Genomic DNA, 18,734 nt, shown 5'->3' on the forward strand with positions numbered 1-18,734 from the left:
ACTCCCATTAAATGGAAAATTGGGGCACAAAAACCTTCTTTAAAGTTCAGTAGATGATGATAAGGACAATAAAAGAATCTAAATGGGTAGGTGTGGAAATATTTGTGCCACAAACAAATGTCAGCACCTTGTTATATTCTATGTCAATGTTTCAAACTTGAATAGGTGAGCTTTTTCTAAGCAAGTATCTTTAACGCCAAGGAGATTTTTTTTTTTTCTGGAGAGTAAAACTATGTAGTCTTATTCTTCAGTGATTGCCCACAACTATAGGCTTAATAATATCCTCCAAGAGTCCACATCCTGATCTTCAGAACCTGGCAATACATTATCTTATATAATAAAAGAGATTTTGCAGGCATGATTAAATCGAGGACACTGAGATAAAGAGATTACCTTGGATTATTCTGGTGGACCCAGTGATGGAATCACTAGTATTCTTATAAGAAGACAGCAGAGGAGAAGATAATGTGATGACAGAAGTAAGATTGGAGTAATGTGCTTTGAAGATTGAGTGAGGGGCCACAAGCCAAGCAATATAGGTGACCACTGGAAGCTGGAAAAGGGCACGGAAATGAGTTTTTCCCTCAGAACATCTAGAAGGAACCAGCCCTAAAGGCATCAAAATTGGCAAAGATGAAGTCAAGCTTTCACTTTTTGCAGATGACATGATATTATACATGGAAAATCCGATAGACTCCACCAAAAGTCTGCTAGAACTGATACATATATTCAGCAAAGTTGCAGGATACAAAATCAATGTACAGAAATCAGTTGCATTCTTATACACCAATAATGAAGCAACAGAAAGACAAATAAAGAAACTGATCCCATTCACAATTGCACCAAGAAGCATAAAATACCTAGGAATAAATCTAACCAAAGATGTACAAGATCTGTATGCTGAAAACCATAGAAAGCTTATGAAGGAAATTGAAGAAGATATAAAGAAATGGATGGCACAAAAACAGACACACAGACCAATGGAATAGAATAGAAACCCCAGAACTAGACCCACAAACGTATGGCCACTCATCTTTGACAAAGCAGGAAAGAACATCCAATGGAAAAAAGACAGCCTCTTTAACAAATGGTGCTGGGAGAACTGGACAGCAACATGCAGAAGGTTGAAACTAGACCACTTTCTCACACCATTTACAAAAATAAACTCAAAATGGATAAAGGACCTGAATGTGAGACAGGAAACCATCAAAACCTTAGAGGAGAAAGCAGGAAAAGACCTCTCTGACCTTAGCCATAGCAATCTCTTACTCGACACATCCCCAAAGGCAAGGGAATTAAAAGCAAAAGTGAATTACTGGGACCTTATGAAGATAAAAAGCTTCTGCACAGCAAAGGAAACAACCAACAAAACTAAAAGGCAACCAACGGAATGGGAAAAGATATTTGCAAATGACATATCGGACAAAGGGCTAGTTTCTAAAATCTATAAAGAGCTCACCAAACTCCACACCCGAAAAACAAATAACCCAGTGAAGAAATGGGCAGAAAACATAAATAGACACTTCTCTAAAGAAGACATCCAGATGGCCAACAGGCACATGAAAAGATGTTCAGCGTCGCTCCTTATCAGGGAAATACAAATCAAAACCACACTCAGGTATCACCTCACGCCAGTCAGAGTGGCCAAAATGAACAAATCAGGAGACTATAGATGCTGGAGAGGATGTGGAGAAACGGGAACCCTCTTGCACTGTTGGTGGGAATGCAAATTGGTGCAGCTGCTCTGGAAAGCAGTGTGGAGGTTCCTCAGAAAATTAAAAATAGACCTACCCTATGACCCAGCAATAGCACTGCTAGGAATTTACCCAAGGGATACAGGAGTACTGATGCATAGGGGCACTTGTACCCCAATGTTCATAGCAGCACTCTCAACAATAGCCAAATTATGGAAAGAGCCTAAATGTCCATCAACTGATGAATGGATAAAGAAATTGTGGTTTATATACACAATGGAATACTACGTGGCAATGAGAAAAAATGAAATATGGTCTTTTGTAGCAACGTGGATGGAACTGGAGAGTGTAATGCTAAGTGAAATAAGCCATACAGAGAAAGACAGATACCATATGGTTTCACTCTTATGTGGATCCTGAGAAACTCAACAGGAACCCATGGGGGAGGGGAAGGAAAAAAAAAAAAAAGGACGTTAGAGTGGGAGAGAGCCAAAGCATAAGAGACTGTTAAAAACTGAGAACAAACTGAGGGTTGATGGGGGGTGGGAGGGAGGGGCGGGTGGGTGATGGGTATTGAGGAGGGCACCTTTTGGGATGAGCACTGGGTGTTGTATGGAAACCAATTTGTCAATAAATTTCATATATATATATAAAAAAAAAAAAGAAATGGAAAAACATTCCATGCTCATGGATTGGAAGAATAAATACTGTTAAAATGTCAGTACTACCCAAAGCTATCTACACATTCAATGCAACCCCAATCAAAATTGCACCAGCATTCTTCTCGAAGCTAGAACAAGCAATCCTAAAATTTGTATGGAAACACAAAAGGCCCCAAATAGCCAAAGTAATTTTGAAGAAGAAGACCAAAGCAGGAGGCATCACAATCCCAGACTTTAGCCTCTACTACAAAGCTGTCATCATCAAGACAGCATGGTTTTGGCACAAAAACAGACACATAGACCAATGGAATGGAATAGAAACCCCAGAACTAGACCCACAAATGTATGGCCAACTAATCTTTGACAAAGCAGGAAAGAGTATCCAATGGAAAAAAAGACAGTCTCTTTAGCAAATGGTGCTGGGAGAACTGGACAACAACATGCAGAAGAATGAAACTAGACCACTTTCTTACACCATTCACAAAAATAAACTCAAAATGGATAAAGGACCTGAATGTGAGACAGGAAACCATCAAAACACTAGAGGAGAAACCAGGAAAAGACCTCTCTGACCTCAGCCGCAGCAATTTCTTACTTGATACATCCCCAAAGGCAAGCAAATTAAAAGCAAAAATGAACTATTGGGACCTCATCAAGATAAAAAGCTTCTGCACAGCAAAGGAAACAATCAACAAAACTAAAAGGCAACCGATGGAATGGGAAAAGATATTTGCAAATGACATATCGGACAAAGGGCTAGTATCCAAAATCTATAGAGAACTCACCAAACTCCACACCTGAAAAACAAATAATCCAGTGAAGAAATGGTCAGAAAACATGAATAGACACTTCTCTAAAGAAGACATCCAGATGGCCAACAGGCACATGAAAAGATGCTCAATGTTGCTCTTCATCAGGGAAATAAAATCAAAACCACACTCAGATATCACCTCACGCCAGTCAGAGTGGCTAAAATGAACAAATCAGGAGACTATATATGCTGGAGAGGATGTGGAGAAACGGGAACCCTCTTGCACTGTTGGTGGGAGTGCAAACTGGTGCAGCCACTCTGGAAAACAGTGTGGAGGTTCCTCAAAAAATTAAAAATAGACCTACCCTATGACCCAGCAGTAGCACTGCTAGGAACTTACCCAAGGGATATAGGAGTACTGATGCATAAGGGCACTTGTACTCCAATGTTTATAGCAGCACTCTCAACAATAGCCAAATTGTGGAAATTGTGGTTTAATACTGGGGCGCTTGGGTGGCTCAGTCGGTTAAGCGTCCGACTTCAGCTCAGGTCACGATCTCGCGGTCCGTGAGTTCGAGCCCCGTGTCGGGCTTTGGGCTGCTGGCTCGGAGCCTGGAGCCTGCAACCTGCTTCCGATTCTGTGTCTCCCTCTCTCTCTGCCCCTCCCCCATTCATGCTCTGTCTCTCTCTGTCTCAAAAATAAATAAACGTTAAAAAAAATAAAAAAATAAAAAGAAATTGTGGTTTATATACACAATGGAGTACTACATGGCAATGAGAAAGAATGCAATATGGCCTTTGTAGCAACGTGGTTGGAATTGGAGAGTGTTATGCTAAGTGAAATAAGCCATACAGAGAAAGACAGATACCATATGTTTTCACTCTTATGTGGATCCTGAGAAACTTAACAGAAACCCATGGGGGAGGGGAAGGAGAAAAAAAAAAAAGAGGTTAGAGTGGGAGAGAGAGCCAAAGTATAAGAGACTCTTAAAAACTGAGAACAAACTGAGGGTTGATGGGGGGGGGGGGGGTGGGAGGGAGGGGAGGGTAGGTGATGGGCATTGAAGAGGGCACCTTTTGGGATGAACACTGTGTGTTGTATGGAAACTAATTTGACAATATATTTCATATATTAAAAAAAAACTTAATAAAAAAATAAAAAGTAAATTGAAAAAAAAATAGAAGGAACCAGCCCTGCTGACACCTTGGCTTCAGCCAAATGAAACTGAATTTGGGCTTCTAACCTCCAAAACTGTAAGAAAATTAATTTGTGTTGTTTTCAGCCACTGCTTAGGGTAACTCATTAGAGCAGTAATAGAAAAACAATATATGTGAATTGTCAACTACTCAAAGGGAAGGAAAACAGTGATTTAGAGCTGACCAACTTCAGAGCTGCAGAGCAGAACAAGACAGGGATATTTCTCTGTGAAGTGCCTTTTCTTTACACAAGGACAGAAGACAAACAAATTCAATAATTGACCTTAAGAAAATTGTTATTAGCTGGCTAGTCGTATATTCTATTAGGGAGAATATTCTATTAGGCAGAAAAACTCTTAAAAGAGATAGCCTGAAAGTACTTTTGGTGCCAGATTGCTCTTAAGTCCCTCTTCCTTAACCACCAAGGGATGCTAGAGCACTTTGTACAACTTAGAGGATTTTAACTTCTGCTCAGACGGGAGAAATGGCCAAGAATGAATAATCTAAAAATACATGACATTGTTAAATCAGGGAGAAAGAAATATATTTCTAAGTATATTTCTTTAAATTTTGCTCTAAATATTCCTGTTAGCGTAGGCGTTATCACGGTCATCCTGTCATCATTGATATCTTCATCATCATCATCATCATCATCACCATCGGCATCACAGTAAGGCTACATTCAGGGCTTGCTTACTATGTGTTGGGCATTGTGATAAACCTCTGTGTATGTTCTCATGTAATCCTCGTAATGATGCTACGAGTGAGGTATTATTTTTTTCTTACATTGTAGATGGAGGAGGAAACATCTTAGAGGACCTAAGTAACTTGTTCATTTTCACACAACTATTAAGTGACAGAGCTGGGAGTTGATCTGTGTGAAATGAGAGGTTAATGTTTGGTTTTAGTGAGTTCCATTGTTTATATAAAAGAAAGAGTGTATTCAAATGCAAGGTATGTACACCTTATGTACAACTACTTATGGTAGCATGGATTGATTGCACAGATCATGGTCTCTTCCACCATATCCTTGTAATTAAATTTTCAGAACACAGCCTCTGGAAAAATTGACCCTGAGAAGCCAAATCTATAAAACAGTGGCCACAGACATTTATTACCTATTTCACAATTACAAGGAAAGAGTTTTTAAAGCAGTAATAGAAATATACATTTTTATTTATTTATTTTTAACTGATGGAGAAATGACCTGGTCAATAAGGAAAATCATGGCATTTATCAGTGACTCTTCCTAGAAAAATAGTTTTATAGGAGAGACTGAACCCTTTGTCTTAATTTTGATGTTAAAATTATTAATTTGTGGCTGTTTTCATGGAGAATCATTTTTCTACTGAGAGCTGGAAGAAGCATCACTTTTAGTTTACCATAAGTCATTTGATAAATAATCATTTGACATGGTTTTGGGGTATGATCATTGTTGATGCTAAATTCTAAGACTTGAGAGGGCATGCATCTGTTTCCTTCAGTAGGACCTGAAATAAATGTTTTAGAGTATGTCACTGGACCTGTCAGAATCTCATCTCTAAATGAGATGACAATAAGGACTTAAATTCTCTTTCTTTCTTCTTGCTTTCTTTCTGTAAGCTTCATGCCCAACTTGGGGCTTGAACTCATGACCCTAAGATCAAGAGTCACAGGCTCCACCAACTGAGCCAGCCAAGTGCCCCTTAAATTTTTTCTTTAAGAATGGGAAGAGGTAGAAAATATCAGTAGCTGGTGAAAGAATTGTTTGGTTCATATTATAAAATTTAACTTTGGGTAATTTTATTTATTTTAGAAATAATCTAGAAAAATTTCCAATTACTGCTTAAACCAATTTGGTTCAAATTAAAATGATTTAATTTTTTTAAACAATTTAAGTCAGTTTATGAACCCTGTAACTTATGGATTCTAAGTTCAGCTAAACACGTGTAAACTGAGAAAAATGTGAGAAACTGACTCTTTTATGGTAGAGGAATGTCCCTTTCAAATAAGAACAAGAATAAAACTTAGGTTATTAGGCTATTCAGTATTTAAGAAAACTTCTTATAGTCTTGTTATATAAAATCTCCAGTGCAAGAGGAAGATATTTTCAGTAGTTTAATAACCAGAGAGACAAAATTATAATTTAAAGTAGGAATTTAAAAAACTAAATTAATTTTAATCCAGAATTACTAAAATAGATGCCTGTATCATTTACATCTTTAAAGATTTTTGCATTTTCTAAATTGTCCATATTTGCATATTAATTTTTATCATCAGAAAAAAATATAATTAATAAACAAAAGGTGGCCTCAAAAAGTAGAAAATAAATCTAAAAAAACCCAACCATTTGATTTTTCTGATTTTTCTGATTTTATTTCCTTTCTCTGGGGATGGGGGCAGAATCCCAACTTAGTATGTCACATGACTAAATGAAAGAAATTTGAGTCTGAAGGAGTTCCAGTGATGTTTTAAATCCAAAACACCTGGTAAAAACTAGAGTAAAGAAATGGAGACACTATTTGTTTCATCTCTGGTTCGGGCTTTGACATAGCAGTAGCAGCAGCTAGAAACCCAGGCCAACTGTCTTGGGCAACTGAGAGTTAGGGATATTGGTTTGACCTTAGGACTTGACTGATCCAAATGCCAAATTCTAATTTGAAAATGAAAAACTGGGGGTCTGAGAAATGGAGTGATTTGGTGAAGCAAACAATGGATTCCCTGGTTAAAAATTTCACTCTTGGCTTTTCCATAGTTCTTGAGTTAACCATTTGTGTAGTGGTTTCTTAACATATTTTTAAAACTAATGAATTTAGAGAATCAAAGCATTTCTGTGGAGATACACACCAAATTCAGTTTTGCTATGAATGCTTCCACAATTAAGCAGACTAGGGCAAGAGCTTTCTCCATTATTCAGTCTAAAACCAACCTAACTGATAGGGTCATGAATTGAAAAACAAACAAACAAACAAAAAACAACTTCAAAACTATTCCACAAAAGGAAAGATGATTTCTTCCTAAACAAAGTCTTAACAAACCCCAAATACTAGTTTCCATGTTTATGCTTATTTATGAAACCTGCCTACCTTCCAAGCTGGTCTCCAAGCCACCCACCAAAGAAGGATGCAATCATTCCACCAACTGCAAAGCTAGACACAGACAAGGACCAGAGCATGGTGATGAGGCTAGTAGATGTTGTAGTCTCTTCCTCCACCAAAGAGGTTGGTGTTGAATCCCTTAGGTATGGGATTGTGGGCAGGTCATTTGTACTGTTGATAGTATAGTTGTTGATAGCTTTTCGGTCTTCCAGTGGAATACCCAAAACATATTCATAATGGGATATTATTACCTGGGGAAATAAAATAAAGAAAAATAGCTCCAACATCTCAAATACTCTATACATTTTTTGTTTGTTTTTCCTTTAGAATGTTGGTTAGGTGTTTAAAAGTGTCATCCCAGTTATGTGTGTTATATACATGCAGTCACAGATAGATTTATTTACAGTTGACCATATCCTGTAAAACAGAGGTCGCAAATTCCAGTCCCTACAGGAACTAGGCAGCAACAAATAAGTGAAGGAGAACCTTGATAGCTAGGAGAACTGAAATACAGTCTCTACTATTGAGACTATAATAGTAAGTGGGTAAGGTTATAGCACTGGAGAGCATTTGCCTCACCTAAAGGAGGAAGCTGCAAATGTGAGACTAGTGTTTCATGACCTTTAATTCTTAAAAAGAAGCCAGAAATCTTGGGGTTCCTGGGTGGCTCAGTCAGTTAATCATCCAATTCGTGGTTTCAGCTCAGGTCATGAACTCTTGGTTCGTGAGTTCAAGCTCTGAATCGGGCTCTGCACTAGCAGTGTGGGATTCTCTCTGCTTGGGATTCTCTCTCTCTGCCCCTCCCCTGCTTTCTCTCTTTCTTTCTCTCTCAAAATAAATAAATAAATAAATAAATAAATAAAAGCCAGAAATCTGTATTTTTATATAAAATTTAAGTTTTAAATGCAAGCAGCTATTCAAATGGAAAATATTCTTCAGGCTAAAAAGACTAGGTGCTGTATCCTTGCTAGAAGTATGCTATAAACTTAGGAATAAACTTCCTGGCAGCCAGCTCAAAGAGAAGAAAACAATCCTGTATCCTGATGAATTTCAAAGATAAAACAACTCAGTGGCCCCTCAGAAGGTGTTGGGACCTGAAGGAATTTTTTTCCTCTGGGTCCCCACAGAGTTCGGTGTGTAATACAATGACCAATTCTCAGAACTAAATTTCACAGCACTATTATTTTATCATGTGTTTCTGAAGAGGCAAAGATCCTACCAAAATATAATTTAGCAAAGGCACAGCCTTCAGGCTTCCTTCTTTGTCCTTCCTCTCAGTGATGATTTGGTCACTATTGAGTGGACTGGGAGGACCTCTGACAAGGACCTGGAATACAACTGACTAGGTTGCCAGTCATAGGGTAAAGCCCTATGTGGTAAAGTCAACTGAGTGAGGGAGGGATGTGACGTCCTCTTATGATAAAAGAAGTCTGACCATGACATTACCTCATTAGCAGACCACTCTATAGGGATAATATACATAGAAAAAAGGCTAGAAGGAAACATCCAAAATGTTCTCAGCTGTTTGCTCTATGTGGTAGAATAATTATAGACGATTGTTTCTAACACTTTCTGTAACAGGTATGTCTAGCTTTTTGTTTTTCTTTTTTAATTTCTTTTGAGAGAGGGAAAAGGAGAGTGTGTGCATGTGCACGTGTGGGCAAGTGGGGGGAGAGGCAGAGAGAGAGGAGAGAGAATCCCAAGCAGGCTCTGTGCTGTCAGTGCAGAGCCCTACTCAGGTATCGATCTCATGAACCATGAGATCATGACCTGGGTTGAAATCAAGTCAAATGCTTAACCAACTGAGCTACCCAGGTGCCCCTGTATAATTTTTTATAATCATAAAAAAGTGTGACTTTAAAATACCCTAAAATAATGCCAAATGTCATCCCACTAACAAAAACAAATGAAGCTGAATGATTATTGTTCTATAATGGTGTTTAAGTGGCTTGTTAAACACAGAAAAGAGGGGCTCTAGATAAGGCACTAAGCCGGATGCCAGTCGGGGATCCTGTTTTCAAGTCTGGCTCTAGGACTTGGATTGAAGGAGGGGAAACCTTAGACTAATTTCCCCTCTCCTTCCCTGGAGAGGATGGTTTAAACAGAATGTGAAAAGATCTTCCACAAAAAAGAGGCTTGCTGATTCTGAATTATGGTGATGTTGAACCAAATTTCAAGAAGCCTGGTAAATTGGCATGAGTTGTCATCACTCAGAAAGAAAGCCATGACCCCCAGCATTATCATCTAAATCTCTCACCCTCGGCAAGACCATCACACCCATGAGAATATTATGCGGCACGTGACCAAAGCACATCTTCTGGTCCAAGGAGCAGCCCTTCCAGGGTTGTATATTCTATACATATGATCACAGGTAGATTTATTTATTGTTGACCATATCTGTGGCCAGCACACATTTTCCATGGAGCCCAACATTGTAAGAGAAGCGGATGAAATATGATTTATTCATAGAAGGCACCCAACAAATGCCTGCACTTTCACCTTCTGTCACTCCTTCCCCCCACCTTCTCTCCTCTCTTTCTTTACTCATGGAACACTTTATTGAACCCCGTTATGCCAATGACAGGAAGAGGAATGAGACATCAATCCTGACCTAAATGACCCGACAGCCTTCATTAGAGCAAGGGGGGGTGAATTCCTGGTTTCCTCACTTACAAGCCGTGGGAGCTGAGAAAAATGACAGCTCTCTCCTATTTATTCATTGGATACCAGAGTAGGGATGCACAAAATAAATGAGAAAAGTTATAGAAATTATTCAATATTAAAAAAAATACCCATCCAAATAGTTATTATGGAGAAAATCCAAATTTTTATTGGACTTCTTGACTTATTAAATAGTTTCATATTATTTTTCTTTGAATTAGCTATGGGAGACAGAAGTAGGAGGAAGGACTAGGACGTTTTTAGTGTTAAGGTTCCTAAAGGTTTTCAACTGACCTAGAATTGGGTATAATAAGGGAGAACATATGTTAAAGTGCCCGATGCACGGTGAGTTGGTGCTCAGTAAAAGTTAGTGCACTAAAATCTTTCTATTGATTCCTCTTATTCCCTGGCATTTTTCATTCATTTTTCCACTCACATATGGCGGGGGGCTCTGAATCAAGGCTGCAATAAGCTCTTCAGTTTTTAAAAACAACATCAATAGGCATGTGGTATTCTGGCTAGAGTTTTCTGTGAGCTCAGCAAACAGCAGAGTCAGAGATCAGGAGTTGTTTATTGCCCTTTCTTTCTTTGTGAGGGTGATAGAGGAGTCAAGGCCAAGTTATCAGCTCTGAAACCACGCACATGGTGCCTGACAGAATGCTGGGATTACCCTGTGTTCTCCACGTGGGCACACTTTATCTCTGTGTATGAGGAACACAGATCTTTCAGTCACTGACAGAAATCGCCAAAAAGAGAATTGAATTGTACATGTTTCACTTGCCTCTTGAGGTGCGTTGATCACGCCAATATCATATCCAAACTGGAAGGAACCTAGTGCAGCTGTGACGACAGCGAAAACCAAAGTCCCGGTGACCTGTGGGGAATGAAACACAGGGCTGGGAAACACTAGGCAATTTCAGTTACCTGCCATCCTGTCAGTCTGCAGCTTGGACTTCTGACAGGCTCCACAGGCTGGTTCTTGATCCTTGATACTCATTCACAGTATGCCTTATGTTCCCAGCAGGCGTCATTCATACAGGAATGTAAAAGCCATTCATCATGTCCTCTACACTGCTAAAGCTGAGAGAAGTTTGGGACAATTTCTTCCAAGAGAGGAACGAAACATCCTTTTACATATATATATATATATATATATATATATATGTAATATATATATGTAATACATATATATACATGTGTATATATACATGTATATATGTATATATGTATATATATACATGTATATATAATACAATATATATATGTATATGTTTATATATATACACACACAAATATGTATATATGTGTGTGTATATATATATATATATATATATATATTTAAGATTCAAAATCAGGACTGAGGACTAGAATTGCTACTGACTGAAGGCAACTGCCATGACAAAAACAGTCAGTTTATATCATTGGGAGAAGTCAAATAAGACACCAGTAACAAAGAGATAGGGGGCGCTCCTGGGCATTGCTGTTGTACAAAACCACCTCAAAACTCATTTAAGAGGCATAGGCCAGGCTTTATCACAACCACATCACCTTCCATGTAAGGATAATTTTCAAGATTTGCAACTAGTTGAACCTAGAGCTATGGATTAAAGCATGTTCTTTTCTTCCCAACTCCATGTAGCTACAAAAAACAGTGTAGAAAGGAACATTTATTCCCTTCAACTCATAATTACACGTCTGACCATCTTAGAGAAATCATATCATACATATGGAATCACGTTTCAGGATATTTGATGAAGCAGTGTGTGTGTGTGTGTGTGTGATAGAAAAAATTGTAGAAAGAACCTAAATGTCATTCAGTGGAAAATGGCTAGATAGACTCAAATACATCATAAGACCTATAACTTGCTATGCTGCAGTTAAAAAGAATAATGTGACTGTTACGTACTGACTTATTGTTAAGTGACAAGTGAAGCTGTGTAATCTCATTACTATTTTTTTAAAAAGGCTTAAACCCGAGTATTCTTTGATTTGTGCATGCCGTATGTAAGTCATAGAATATTTTCTTGAAGAAAAAATAACAAAAGGATGATCATTGAGGAGGAATATGACACTAGAGAAGAGGGTATTTTTTCTTTTATTTATACTATGAGTCATTTTATGAGGAAATAATTTCATATATAATTACACAATTTAAATGTTTAAATAAATAACATGGACTATTGTAAAAATTCCATTGAACAAATGAATGAGTCATATCAACATGGATTCCAGTTCCCACTCTGATATTTAGGGAGTATGTGACCCAAGCCACTTCTCCTATAGGATCCTCAGTTTTTCTCTAAATTGGGGGGATGATTGTAAACCCCTACTCCAGCATGAAAAATAGCTTATTAGTCAGGTCCCCTCATTCCCTAATAAAGCTAGAGATCAGAAATTTCGGTGTCCTCATCCACAAAGTATAATCACAGAACCAACCCGAGAGCCCTTGAGGTAGAGTCTAGTGGTCTTATAACCAGACCCGAGTTAGAGAGCTTGTTACAGGTATAGCTTCCTGGAGTTCACCCCAGACCTATTACTGGGTTGGACTCTCTGGGGAGAGAATTGGGAATCTGTAGGTTTGTCCTCTTTCCACTAATTCAGAATCAAGTTCAGGTGGCACCTCTGTAGACTTTTCTTCCCAGCAACCTCCTTCCCTGAAAGGACTTAAAAACTTTCCCCAAAGATATGATAATATTATATATGTATATCTTAAAAGAAGCATATATATCTCATATAATATACATTATATATTGAGATATAAACCATATGTATATTTATACATATACACAATAAAATAATTGTAAATAAATTCAAAGTAAAATGTACATGTGTGTATACATACACACAATATGCTACATGGTGTATTACCAGAGATTTTGAATTATCCTTTAGCATGTAACTAGATCTCTAATACCTAGTGCCTCAGGCAGCCAAAGCTAAAATGGGTTCCATTTACTTGGTTGGTGGTTTTTCCTCAAATCCTTTTTCCCCTTCAGCTGTTTCCAAGGACAGGGAATTTCATCCTTTCATTTTATATATAGGGAGTAACCAGCAGCAGCAGTGAGGGGCCCAGTGGGCACCTTGAGAAGGCTTCAACCCACTTCCCTGATAGTGTCTATCACTACAATCTAGACAATCTGATATTAAGTGCAATGCAAACACAGCTTCAAGGCCTGATACTGAATATTTATGCCTAGTGCATGCCTATTCATTGCTCTATGTGTATCATCTCTTTTAACTGCTCTCAGTTTTCTCTTATTTGTCTAATAAATGAAACTAGTTTATTATCTTATAGTTCTTGTAGGTCAAGAGTCTGGTATGAGTCTCACCAGACTAAAATTAAGATGTTGGCAGGTTGTGTTCCTCTCTGGAGGCTGTGGAGGAAAATTCGGGTTGATGGTAGAATTCTGTTCCCCATGGTTGTAGAATCTGTGTTTTTGTGCTGGCTGCAAAGTGAGGGCCATTCCGAGCTCTAGAGGCCACCACATTCCTTGGCTAGTGGTGCCCTTCCCCTGTCTTTGTGGCCAGAAATGGGTCAGTCAGGTCCTCACGCTAATCCTGACCACTGCCGGAAAAGTTCTTCCCTTTGAAGAATTTGTGGGGTTAGATTTGGCCTAGCTGGATAATCCAGGGAAATCTCCCTATCTTAATGACATTTGTAAAGTCCTTTTTGCCATTTAAGGTAACATATTCACATATTCTGGAGATAAGGTAATGGCCATCTTTGGAGAGCCATTTTTCTACCAACCATACTTCTCATGACAGCACCATCAGCATCCCTATTTTATAGGCAACTAGACTAGATTAAGGTCTCAGAGGCAGTAACTTGTATAATAATGACATGGATCCAGACCTTATGCTTTTAACTAATGGGCTATTTTGCATTTTTCATTGGTCAGAAATAGACATTCAAAATTCAAGACATTCAAAATTTCATCTAGTTGGTCAGATAAGGAGCAAACATCTAAAAATCTAGGATCATTATCTTTCTCAATAAAAAAATATATATCTGGGGTGCCTGGGTGGCTCAATCAGTTAATCGTCCGACTTCAGTTCAGGTCATGATCTCACAGTTTGTGGGTTCAAGCGCTACATCAAGCTCTGTGCTGAAAGCTCAGAGCCTGGATCCTGCTTTGGATTCTGTGTCTCCCTCTCGCTTGGTCCCTCCCCCACTCACACTCTGTCTCTCTCAAAAATAAAAAAAAACATTTAAAAAATATATTAAGAGTGCACATATTTATAGAATTTGCAAGTGTGACGCTGAAACCAAATCACCAATACTCCCCAATTTCAAGTTCACTTTCCCACTACCCACCACACAAATCCCCTCCTTCCTCATCTACCCACAGAAAACTTGTGAAGTTTCTGTACAAAAATACAAAAGGGCCAAAGTTACTCAACTGCTCATCTACAACTCAGATGAAGAACCTCATGGCCTTCCCACCACCAAATCCAGGGCCATGATATACTCACCCAATTTCTTCCCTTCATCTCCTTTTCTTCCTGTGGCAGAATGTCCAAGTACTTGGTGTCTTAGTGACTGCCCTTCCCACTCCATCCCTGGGCTTCTGCTCTCTGCTGGCTCTCTCTTCCTGCCCCCACCAGACAATCATACAGTTCCTCTCTTCTTATTTTAACAATCCAACTAGTCACCATGCCAATGGTGAGCAGGGGTGCTATGGAAATGGAAGTTGGTGGTGAAGGTGGTGGCAGTAGCAGATTTGGTCCCCCATAATCTCCACTGGCCCGCCCCTGCCACTCCAAACAGCGTTAGCTGCTCCTACATTATTTTGATAAAAACGAAATTTAATTTTCAGAGATCGAAGTTCTCTGGAGCTCCGGTCCCATTACTTTCTAATCACATTGTTCTAAGTCATTACTGTAGCAATTCTGGGGCTGCCCCTAAAACCAATTTCTCATTTTATAGGAATAACAACAACAAAAACAACAAAAAGGAACTGTGAAGGAAATAGTTTTTAAATATTTAGAAATCTTAGAGTGTTCTTAAAGTCCTTGTCCTCTGGTCTTCCTGGCTTCTTTTTTAGAGTTGGCTCTGGTCTTGTCATGTCAAGGGAAGCTGCAGTCTCCCCACTTTAGCTTCCTAAGATGGAAATTTCATCTAGTTGGTCAGATAAGGAATAATGTTATCAATTTGAAGCAGGTCACTTGAATTCCCAACTGAAGCGATAGTTCTAAATATAGAAGTCTCTGGAGCTGTTTGGTTTCCTTCCTTCCTTCCTTCCTTCCTTCCTTCCTTCCTTCCTTCCTTCCTTCCTCTTTTTTTCTCTCTTTCTCCCTTTCTCCCTTCCTCCTTTCCTTCCTTACATTCTTTCCTTCTCTTTCTTTGTTTTTCTCTTATTTCAGGTTTAATTACCCTCTCTGAACTTCAGTTTAAACCGGTTCTTTGCTTCCCATCTTTTCTTTTTCAGTTGTGAAATGAAAACAGATAACATTTATAGTCAATCTTCTGTGTGGTTTGGCACTAAGCTTGGTCAAAGAAAGTTTCGTTTATGAGAGGGAATACGTCTGAAGACTGCTACCTTTGAATTAGCTTGTTAACCCCATCCATTAAATCTGATGCCCAAGAAACTGACTCAAGGTTAGGTACATAGGAGCTAATGAAAACAGTGAGAACTTAGGATCTTACTCTGTACAGGTTCTAAGGTTGCCTGTTCTTTCAACAGCCTTGTAAGTAGTAATTATTATTATCCTGCCACATATGGAAAAACCAATACACAAAGGGTAAGGAATTTGTCTGAAGGCTAAATACCTACACAATGGCTGAAGATCTTCAAGCCTTTTCTCTTAGCTTCTTCATGGGCTACAAGATATCTTAAAATGACTACCTTCACTTAGAGCTTAACACTTTTAAGTTAGAGAAACTAGATTCCACATCCAATTAAAAATCTGCTGCTGGATAAATGTGGAAGTATGTAGACTAGGCAAGTGGCTGAATTCTAACATAAAACAAAATGTAATGTTTAATTTGTGGCTTAGAAATCAAAAGGGTTTGTTAAAAAACAAATAGACTTAGAATTCAGGAAACCTCAAAGAGTCCCAGCTAGGCCTTTAATAACCCTGAGCCTGTTTCTTTGCCAAAAAAGTGGGTATAATAATAGTTAATGCATAAGATTATCATAAAGATTAAACAAGATGCATAATATGGACTTTCTATAAACAATAAAAGAGCTATAAAACAACTGCATCTTTAATCACATTAGGATCTCATTTATCTCTCTTGTCAACCAATCACCTTTCAACTTTTCATACATCGCCAATAATCTTCACAGCAATACTACAAAGTGCAGAAAGTTATCTTCATTTTGCAGGTGAGGAAATCAGAGCTCACAGAAGATTAAGCAATATTCCAACTACAATACAGCTAGTAACAGATATTCTAGTGTTGGAACCCAGAGCTGGTGTTTGTAAGCTCTCACTGATAAACGCAAAAGCAGATTTTCAGCAGCTACTGATTGACTAGGTCAGGAGGAAAAGCTGATGTCTTCCCTCTAAACTGCATGACTCCAAATGCGAACCTAAAGGTGATCTTGCATCCAACTTTAGAAAGCCCCACGGGCCTCTCAAGCCATAGGATTTTCAAGCTGAAAGGGGCCTTAGAGAACAGAGGATTCTAGTCTAATTTCTTCATTTTTTACTTGAAGAAAATGAGTTCAAGTCTCTTGTCTGAGTTATATAGTGCATTATTGGGCATATCCAATGTGGGAACTCAGGTCTCCTGACCCTCAGTTCCATGTTTATCCCACTTCTTTCAAAGTCTGGGCAGATTTACAAAGCTGCAACATTGTGCTTTCCATCAGTTCGCATTATTTCTGGGTTCCATTATTAGGCAATTCCTTAGTTCTCAAGAAAAGCCCTATGACAGTTTCTCAAGCTCCCAAAGGAAATTTAATCATAGTTCAAAATGAAGCTTGAGCACTTACTACATGCCAGACACTGTGGTAAGCACATTATCTTCCCTTTTGCAGTATCTTCCAAACTCTAGTTATTTGAACACTACCTTTATTATTTTGCCAAATCTACATACCATCTGTATAGTTATTACTGTAATATTTGTCTTCATATCATCTTGAAAGTGTTAACTGCTTTAGCTTTATCCTGGGCTGTGATAGGAAATCAGGGTGTCCTAGTTATTTTTAAAATATGCAGCACATAAATACATAACTATTAGCATTAACAGTCATCTGAACTCTGTAATATTATCTCATTTAAATACCCCCAGACCATAAAAAACTATTGTTTTCCCTGCATATCCTATATCATATCCTTCTATTGTAGCCCAATATGTTTGCATTTTGTCACAATATAGAAAACCCAAGCTTGCTTAAATAACTCTGGTCTCACGGCAAGTAAGTAGCATCACCATACTCTAAATCCAAGCCTGGCTAACTGCAAAGTCTTTGCTCCCAGCCTCGTCACTTACTGACATGAAGAAGTGCTTACAGAAAGTTACATCAGGTCAGAACTTTAGGGGTCCTACTCTTCCAGGGCCACAGATTTACCCACATGTATGATTATGTGCAGGGGTGGGTGAGTTTGGTTGGGGAAAACTTATAAGGGAACAACAGCACTATGACCTTTTTCTCTTTAAGTTTTTATTTTGGAAAATATCATATCTACAGAGAAGCTGAAAAAGTAGTGCAATGACCACTCCATAACCTGTGTTCAAGGATGGTTCACATTTACACTTGTTAAACTTGCACCGTGTGTGTGCGCACGCACGCATGCACACGTACGTATGTATATCTGTTGTTTTGTTGGAATCATTTGAAAAGAATTTGCACATACTAGTGGCATTTCATTCCTAAATACTTTAGCATGTACTCGTTTAGAACAAAGACATTCTCCTACATAATTATAATACCATATCACACCCAAGAATGTAATAGATATACTAATATTATCTAATAAGCAGCCCGTTTTCAAAATTTCCCAACTGTCCCCATATTGTCCCTTACAGCTCTTTTCTTCTTTCCAGGATCTAAGATCACCTGTCCCATTTGGTTGTCAGTTCTTAGTCTCCTTTTATCTAGAACAGTCCTTCTACCTCTTGTTTTTCATTCATTGTCATTTATTAAAATTTCAGACCAATTTTCACGATTAGTTAGATTCAGGTTAACCTGCCCCTTTTTTTGCACATTCCTTCAGTAATATGGTTATGCAAAATCACTTGAGAAAAAGTTACACAGATTGGTCAGAAAACAGAGTAAATATCCTTAAAATCCTGAATAGATACATGATATAAAATCCTGAATAAAATATATATTTTAGCAGCCAGATGAACTATCAGTTGGCCAAGAGAAGTAGCTTTGATCTGTGATAGCAACACCCAACATTCCCCAAATCCTCCATATGGTCACCAACTTGAACGAATCCCCCTATTCATTTCCTCAAGCCCATTTAAAATAAACATAATGCTGTTTTACCTTATCTTTTGTCATTTTACCAGTTGGAGTCCTCCTCTGAATTCCAAGTTCTGTAGTGAGTGTGGCACACGCAGCTGGCCAGCCTCTGCCTTTCTCCAGCTTTCTACTAGTTATACATTAGAGGAGGAGGAGCAAGGCAAGGAAGCCGTGTGGCCATGTAAAAGTCCAAATCTAATCTTGGCAGAGGCTGATATTGATGAGAATGTAATCAATAAATGCTTTGTCTTAGTGACTTGTGGCTTCAATGC

At 38.4% G+C, this 18,734-nt stretch overlaps 1 protein-coding gene across 2 annotated transcripts in view; it reads right to left on the reverse strand.

The window, feature by feature from the left end:
• SLC2A2 (solute carrier family 2 member 2) overlaps nt 1-18,501 on the reverse strand; it is a 31,545-nt gene extending 13,044 nt beyond the window's left edge. Inside the window, exons 1-3 of one of the 2 annotated variants that reach the window (XM_047100075.1) lie at nt 18,487-18,501; nt 10,824-10,916; nt 7,370-7,632 (exon numbers count right to left, since the gene is read on the reverse strand). In XM_047100075.1, coding sequence (XP_046956031.1) covers nt 7,370-7,632; nt 10,824-10,916; nt 18,487-18,501 — 371 coding nt within the window. Of the gene's footprint in view, nt 1-7,369; nt 7,633-10,823; nt 10,917-14,515; nt 14,534-18,486 lie in introns of those variants that run through there. The other variant, XM_047100074.1, reaches the window with a different exon arrangement.
• Nucleotides 18,502-18,734: the final 233 nt, after the last annotated feature.

This window comes from Lynx rufus, unplaced genomic scaffold (assembly GCF_022079265.1).
Source record: "Lynx rufus isolate CCGP_SWC_20201006 ecotype Redwood Valley unplaced genomic scaffold, mLynRuf1.p SCAF_5, whole genome shotgun sequence".
NCBI lineage: Eukaryota > Metazoa > Chordata > Mammalia > Carnivora > Felidae > Lynx > Lynx rufus.